This window comes from Vigna unguiculata, chromosome 3, assembly GCF_004118075.2.
Source record: "Vigna unguiculata cultivar IT97K-499-35 chromosome 3, ASM411807v1, whole genome shotgun sequence".
Classification (NCBI taxonomy): Eukaryota; Viridiplantae; Streptophyta; class Magnoliopsida; order Fabales; family Fabaceae; genus Vigna; species Vigna unguiculata.
This window is the reverse complement of record NC_040281.1, coordinates 19,700,980-19,709,391: the sequence shown is the minus strand read 5'-3', so window position 1 is coordinate 19,709,391 and position 8,412 is coordinate 19,700,980. Positions and strand designations below refer to the sequence as shown.

The following is an 8,412-nucleotide window of genomic DNA, read 5'->3' as shown; positions in this document are numbered from 1 at the left end:
TCAAGGAGAAAATATCTATGATGTGCAAGAACAATACACTCAAATCATCAATCATCTTGTGAGTCTAGGTAAAACTTTGATATGATGAGTTAAATATAAAAATTTTGAAATCCTTGAACAGGACTTGGCAACAAAAAGTATGACCATAATGGAGTCAGAAAACCTCACCAACATTTTGAAATGTTAGTTAAAGGAACATTTATGCCATCATTTTTAGACTAAGGATCTTAAAAATCTAAAATATTTGTATGACATAAGATTAGCCCAATAAAAGGAAGAAGACACAATCTCTCAAAGAAAATATGCTCTTAACAACCTTAAAGAGTATGGTTAATTGTAAATTAGTGGACTGATCTAAACTAGAAAGGTATAGAAGATTGATTGGAAAATATTTATCTTATTATAACTAGACCATATTTGTCTTTTGCAAAAAAATATAATAAAAACATAATTTTTTCATAAAGATTCAAACAAATAGACGATGATAGTGTATGTAGTTATGTAAATAATAATTTTTTATATAAAAAATTACGATGGATAATTTTTAAAAGAAAAAAGTGTATGCATTAATTAAATTAATTTTCATTATTATCAATATTATATTTTTATTATTATTTTAATAATTATTATCTATATTTATATGTAAAGAGGATACACCTCTTTGATACACATTTTCACTTTTCCTATTTTATCTAATAATATAATTATTAACTTATTTGTCAAGGTCAATTGTCACATGTTCCAATTTTACTCTGATTTTGTCCATTTATTCCGTTGATTTTTTTTTTAATTTGGATTAAAAATTTTACTAAAAATGATTTGTATTTTATTTGATAATATTTTGAAGAGTTTGTTGTACTTTCAAATTTGGATTAAATTTTTTACTAAAAATTATTTATATTATATTTGATAATACTTTGTTATTTGTTATTTGTTGTGCTTTCAAATTTAGATTAAAAATTTCACTCAAAATTATTTATATTTTTTTTTTATAATATTTCCATAACTCACATTTTTTCACCCTTATAATTTTGTTACCTATTAGCCTACATTTAATAGAGAATTCTTTATTTAAAAATATTAACCTACTTTCTTTATTTTATGTACTCATAACTTTGTAACTCCAAAATTTAGATCTTTTTCCTAATAATTTCATTAATTATTCATTATTTTTAAACATTTTTTAGCATCTAATTTATTATTTATAAATTAAATTAACTGAATTTAAAAAATTACAATAACAAAATATTTAAAATTACATAAACATAGGTGTGGAAGTGTTTGCACTAGTATATTAATAGAGAGGGAGAAAAGTCTTCAAAACATTATATAAATTAAGAAAGATAAAAGAGAATTTGTTAAAAAATAAAGAAGAGAAAGAAAATAGATAGTAAAGACTGATTTTATGTGTGTCATTATTATTAGGAGAAGTCCCTATTTATAAATATAAAAATCAACCAAAGAATACAATTCAATGATTACAATACTAATGATAATATTAATAACAATCAATAGCAATCAATCATAAATAACAACTAACCAGATAACTACTAACTAGATAACTACTAACAACTCAATAACAACTCAATGTATATTCATAAATTTTATAATAGAATTATATTACTTATGAGATACACAAGAGAGAGAAAAATACAATTTCTATTAAAAAAATTATTCATGTACAATTATGGTGCATTAATATGAGTTGACATTTTGAACAATTCATTTTATTCACTTTCTGAGTAACATAAATAAATAAGTTTTTTTTTTGTTAAAATTAAATTGTAAAAAATTAAATGTAAACATTAGAAATTATAAAAAAAATGTATTAAATAATTAATACATAAATTAATTTTGATTTAAAAAAATTGTGTGTAGAAAGAATCTTGTCCACATAAGCCTACGACTAACTTAAGATAAAAGGAAGAAGAAAACATTATTTTAGCATACATATACATTTCGTGCTATTCTTATCCGATGCCCCATTACACAGTTGAATTCCTCGATACAGCTAATTTCTTTCCTTATAATAAAGAAGAAGTCACAAGAAATTATAGAAAACAATTATAGACACATTTATAATACAACTATTTTATTCCCCACGTAGGTAGGTTTAATATTATTAATAGAGTTATACATATATAAATTTGATGATTCCGTTGACTTTCTCTTAAAAAAGAGTATTGGTTAATTAAAGAGGTTGATAAATTATTTTTTTCTCACTTCTTAAATGATTAATAGGTTTGATTTGATGGATGAACAAAACAATATTTAATTGATATCTATTTTTATTAATAAAATACGCTCAAAAAGATGTTTTGTTGAGAAGTTCATGATTCATCACCTAGAGCCTGTCCATGGATGACTTATCAGCACCCAAGAGCAAGATCCTGAAAAGTCCAGCACTTGCACAGGTAATTAAATTTACCCATTTTCATGCTTCAAATTATTATCGTTATTCACGAAATCAATTAATTAACTTGAAATTGTTTTATAAACAGTATATCCTTGAGACGAGTGCATATCCCAAAGAGCATGAGCAGTTGAAGCAACTCCGAGAGACAACAGTGCAGAAATATGGTTTCAAGAGTTTGATGAGTGTGGCTGTGGATGAAGCGCAATTCCTATCTGTTCTTCTAAAAATCATGAAGGCTCAGAAAACACTAGAAATTGGAGTTTTCACGGGTTACTCGCTCCTTTCTACGGCTCTAGCTCTTCCTCCTCATGCAAAGGTATAATATACTATTTTTTTTTATTTAGATTTAAATTTTTTTGTAATGTCACTGGAAATTGAGTTAATATTCCTAGAAATACTACATTGTTTTAAAATAATTTACATCTCATTATATATATAATTTAATTAAGTTTTAAGTAGTTCATAAATTTTGATATTTTTAAATGAGTTTTTATTATAATAATTTGTTTCATTCAGTGATTAAAATATTTTTATTTTATTTTTATTAAGTATCTTGTTTTTTTTTAATGGGATCATATCATCGTTAGCTTTGTTATTTGTCTTTAATTCATGAATCAACTTGTTCTTTCTCTCTTTGTCTTCTTCAATTCTTTGGTCAACTCACTTCTTGTTCTTTTAAGCACAAGTTAAGTGAAAGTTGAAAAAAAAAGACACAAGTTGATCAACAAATTAAAAATGAAAAGATGAAAATAATGGTCACTTAATTTCATTGACCATAAAATCAAATGACAAAATTTTTAATATAAAAATATTAATTTTGTTACTTTAATTTGTTTGAATATCATTAATAATAATTAAGATATTTTAATATATATATATATATATATATTATCTTTAGTAATTATTATATGTATTTACTACAGTAAAAATTGACATTAATATATATATTAATATACCATAAGAAAGTAATCATATCGAGTTATTTATGTTAATAGAGAGACTAAATACCTACATATTTTTTACCCTTTTTATTAAAAAGTAATTTTGCCGTTGTTCTCGCTCCATTACTCAGCCATCTCCATAAGTAATATTTATAAGTACTTTTATACCTCCGTGTATTATGATATTTGTGGATTTTTTTTCCTCTTAAAAAACTCAAGTCAAATGTTTTAAATTATAAATTTAAGTAAAAAATAAATTTTAAGATACAATTAAATGAATTTTCTTAAAATAATATTAGTATAACTAAATCTAGTTTTTTTTTGAAAAATAAATTATATATTAAAAATTATAAAAAATAATACTCTAAATAAGAAGTATAACTCTGTAAAACATAATTTTAAATAATTCTTTAAATATTAATATTTTTGACAACTTTATTTCTGTGATTTGATTTTAAAAATCTATCTAAATAAAAATTATTAATAATAAATGAAAACTACTTACAAAATATTATAAAATGTATATTTTCCGCTATTACTAAGTGAATAATCAACATGTTCATATTTACTATTTATGGTCATCTACAAAAATTGTATTATTTTATCAAGAGACATGTGCAGGGATTTTTTTTTTTTTCATGAATATATGGAATATAAAATAAGGAATAAATTGTGAAGAAATAATATGAATGTTGCAGATAATAGCAATTGATGTGGATAGAGAAGCATACGAGACTGGATTACCCTTCATCCAGAAGGCAGGAGTGGAGGACAAAATTGACTTTATCCAAGCAGATGCATTATCGGCCCTACGTGATCTTGTTGAAGTAAGTATTGTTTTGGCCTCATAATATTTTGACTTATGTCTAATTTAGCCTCTTTTATTTTGGACATTTATTTTAGCCTTTAAACTTTTTAATTATTAAAAGTGTTTAAATTTTCAAATATTATATAATTTCAGTTTCGCAAACTTTAATCATGTTAATTAAATTCTCTGAATATCATAAATCTGAGATTTCAGTTTTTGATGTTTTAAGTTTTTTCATTGAGTTTTGAAATAGCACAGCCATACTATTCTTTAATTACACCAAAGTATATTTTATTTTACCATGTTTCACTTGACAAAAAGATTAAAATCGTTTGTTTCGTGTTTTAGGACCAAATCAGCACACTAAATTCTGAAGTCACACATTTGTAACATTAAGAAGAGTCTATTGAACAAATTGAAATTTTAAAAATTAAAATTAAACAATTGTAATACAAATATTACAATTAATTCTCAAAATTTAACCATTCAACAATAAATCACTATTAATATGAATTTTAATATAGTGATCATAAAATTTAATAACTTTATTATTGACAGCGGTTTGTGATTTGATATTATGGGGTAATATCACTATTAATACAATATTATTATTTTTTAACTATAGACTTAATTAACCTAATATGGAGAAAGAAACAAAATAATTACGATAGAAAATTTAACAATACATTGACATATAAATATTAATTGAAAACTGAAATTTATAATAGGTAACATGGCTTAATTTTCTTTTTAGTGAAAAAATTATAAACAAAAAGGTATGATAATAAGATATTATCATGACAAATATATGATATATGATATGATAATAAAATTTATTATGATGAATATTATTCACTACAGTAAAAATCGAATTTAATTGAGGTTGTATTTAGTGTTTCCAAGAGTTTTAATTTCTCTTAAATGTGTTATAATAATATTAAAAGTATTAGAATACATCCTTTCTTTAACATCCATCCCAATTAAATTAAGATCACTAAAATTATTATAAATTAAGTATTAAACATAATTAGACATACAAGTATGTATTTACTGTCCTACACTACATAATAAATCATAATTTAAAACTTATATATATATATATATATATATATATATATATAAAATTCATAAATTAGAAAATTTATAAATACATAATTTATATACCTAAGCTACAACTACTATTATTCAACCCTAAATTGTTTCATTATTGCGCATCTCTTCCACTTGCATCATCCTCTACTAATGTATAATATACTATCATCACAAGAAGAATAAAATCACAACACAACATAAACAAAAGGATAAACTAGTGAAATTTGAACAACTATAGCTCAATCAACACACTAATTCAACCATCCAATATATAACACAATAACATTCAATTACAAATAACATTCAGAAATAACATTCATTAAGACACATTCAATATACAACATAATAACATTTAATCAAAAATAACCCTTAAAGGTAAACTAGTGAAGCAAAAAGGTGTCTCGCCCAACGACTCTAACACTAGAGCTAAAATCCCATATATTCAACCAACAAACTCAACCCATGCCCAATGACCCTAACCGCCCTAAGCTATTTAGATTTCACAAAAATAAACTCACCCAACGCCTATGAGCAAACACTTGGAAGCTTGTTTTATCAAGTTCTCCCAACAAGCTATGTCTCTCCCAACAAGTGGAACGTCTAGAGCTCTTTAGAATCACATTTTTTTACTCTTACTCAACGGTGGTTTGACTTGTCCAACGAGTCTACATAAAATCAAAACCTAGATAGATGTATCATATCATCAATTTGTTCCATCGAACCATTCTTACACATTTCTTAGTTCTCAAAAAGCCTACATACGAGTTTAAAATACATTATATGGACCAAATTGACCAAATGATGCATCTTAGACAATTCATCAATCACAAACCATAGGCACCCCCATGATTTCACTACTTCATTCAATAACACAAATCAATCTCGATATGAATTCATCAATCTATTACATACCAGATTATTTATCCCAAAATACAATCACACCACCATTTCAATCACATCCAATCACACAAAATTTAGCATACATCTCACAATTTTAGGTTATTTCAACCAAACTTAGAATCAATCAGTCATAACAACACACCACTACTCTACAAATTAGTTTATCCAATAAAAAAATGAACATATATAAAAATATCACAAGATTACATTACCTTAAAATAGTTTTTCTTCATAGCTAAAACTCTCAACTAAAGAAGTACTTCCACTCAGAACTAGGGACCTAGAGTAGGCTATCCAAATAAGAAAAAAATTCAGTGTATGATAAATCAAGTTGAGAGGACCACTTCTCTCAACTAATCCCATTAAGATTTATCAATATTATTTGCATTATTATTTTTGTAAAAATTATGATTGATATTACAACTACAAACACACAACTAGATACATTGTCACATTATGAGCATTTTCAATTGAAGCATTTTGATAAGATGCCAAAATACATAGTCACATTTCAAGTGAACACTGCAAGTGTCACAAAAGTCCTATCAATACCTGTCTTAATCTACATAATCATATTATAATATCTTTTTTACCTAACGAGCTAATATATTTCATACTGTTATATATGGCAAGGTGTAATCTTGGGTATGTCACACACAACATTAACCTATAAAAATCACCATATATCATAAATCTATGTGATAATCCTAACATATTACACACCCACAATTAACCATCCCATAAAGGGTCACATGTCAACAATGTACCGCATTATATATACATATGCCTTAGTATTTTAAGCAAGCCTGTATCTCTGTCGTGCAACCACAGATTACTTAAGTGCCATGTTGTTTGGGTGTCATAATGTTGCTTTTACTGGTGTGCTATTTTATAATGACATTTTTTAAAATATAAACAAACAAACCCATTCTTTAGGATTTAAGGGGTCTATGTGGAAGTAGAACACAATGGTATATATTTGAGAAACATGATTATATACAAAAATGAATGTGAATCTCTTGTGAATTCAACTTAATGTGGAGATAGTATATGATTGTGTGATGATACATGAAAAGTTTTATATTGACAACAATTAGAATTGAACCTTTTATGTGACAATTCAAGATTTTCTTGATATTAATTATAGTTCTTAAAGTCATTGTTGTATTATATTCAATTGATATCCTTCTATACCTTGTCTTTGAATTTATATTTGAAGACTGGAAGGAAAATGATAATGCAATAAATGCAGGGAAACCATGGGGAGTCCTTTGACTTCGTATTTGTGGATGCTGACAAGGAAACTATGATAGAGTATCATGAGGTGTTGTTAAAATTGGTGAAGAAGGGTGGAACAATTGCATACGATAACACCTTATGGCTTGGTACAGTGGCTATGTCTGAGGATGAGAAAATGGAAGATAAGTTCTGGAAAAATAGGAAGCCTACTCTCGAATTCAACAGCTACATAGCAAATGATTGTCGCATAGAATCAACTATTGTTTCCATCGGAGACGGTTTAACTCTTTGTCGACGTATCTGACTAGTCACAAATTTGAAATGTATTTTCCTCACTAATAATATTTTCAAGTTAAAAGTCATGTTATTTTTAACAATGCAACAACCAATTCCCAAACATTTTATTGTTGAAGAAAAAGCTTTGCAAAGTTATTTATGTTCTATTTCTTTTATATAATAAATTTGCATCCATGTTGTACCTACTCCTTTATTAAATATACATATTTATCAAAAATTCAAATGTGAGTCTAAATTCCACATTGAATAGAGATGAGAAAGTTGAATATTGTATAATGATGAAAATTTATAAATTTATTGTCTTAAGATTTTAGGTTGGAAGTGGTGTCATTCCCTTATGTGGGTTGGACTTAAGTCTTGTATATGTTATGCATCTGCTCATTGAACCTCCTCCATCGAAAGACCCATCAATAGTATCAAAGTTGATGTTTAGTCTTTGTAACTGACTCACATGAGTATAGTATGGTCTTTGTATTGAAGTCTTACTAACAAAGGGTTCAAGTAAGCATGTCTCATTAAGATAAAAGACAATATGAAAAAGGGATACTCATAGTTGGGAATACTTCTTCTTGAGGGGTAATGTACTAGTGTGGAAGGAGGTCACCCTTGTTCTAAGTACACAATGGGCAGAGATGAAAAAGTTGAACACCATATAAGGATGAAGACTCTTAAACCTATTATTTTATGGTTTTGGGTTGGAAGTGGTGTCAATCCCTTAT

At 26.0% G+C, this 8,412-nt stretch overlaps 1 protein-coding gene across 1 annotated transcript; it reads left to right on the top strand.

The window, feature by feature from the left end:
* Positions 1 to 2,302: 2,302 nt before the first annotated feature.
* LOC114176655 (flavonoid 3',5'-methyltransferase-like) lies at positions 2,303 to 7,878 on the top strand. Its single transcript, XM_028061764.1, has 4 exons — positions 2,303 to 2,414; positions 2,502 to 2,732; positions 4,056 to 4,184; positions 7,410 to 7,878. Exons 1-4 carry the CDS (start codon positions 2,358 to 2,360, stop codon positions 7,698 to 7,700), a joined length of 708 nt encoding a protein of 235 aa, XP_027917565.1. The 5' UTR covers positions 2,303 to 2,357; the 3' UTR covers positions 7,701 to 7,878.
* The last annotated feature ends 534 nt before the right edge of the window (positions 7,879 to 8,412 follow it).

Coding starts and splice junctions, on each gene's coding strand:
- LOC114176655 (XM_028061764.1), top strand. CDS start 2,358: ATGGATGACTTATCAGCACCCAAGAGCAAGATCCTGAAAAGTCCAGCA. Junction 2,733..4,055: donor CTCTTCCTCCTCATGCAAAG/GTATAATATACT, acceptor TGAATGTTGCAG/ATAATAGCAATTGATGTGGA. Junction 4,185..7,409: donor CCCTACGTGATCTTGTTGAA/GTAAGTATTGTT, acceptor CAATAAATGCAG/GGAAACCATGGGGAGTCCTT.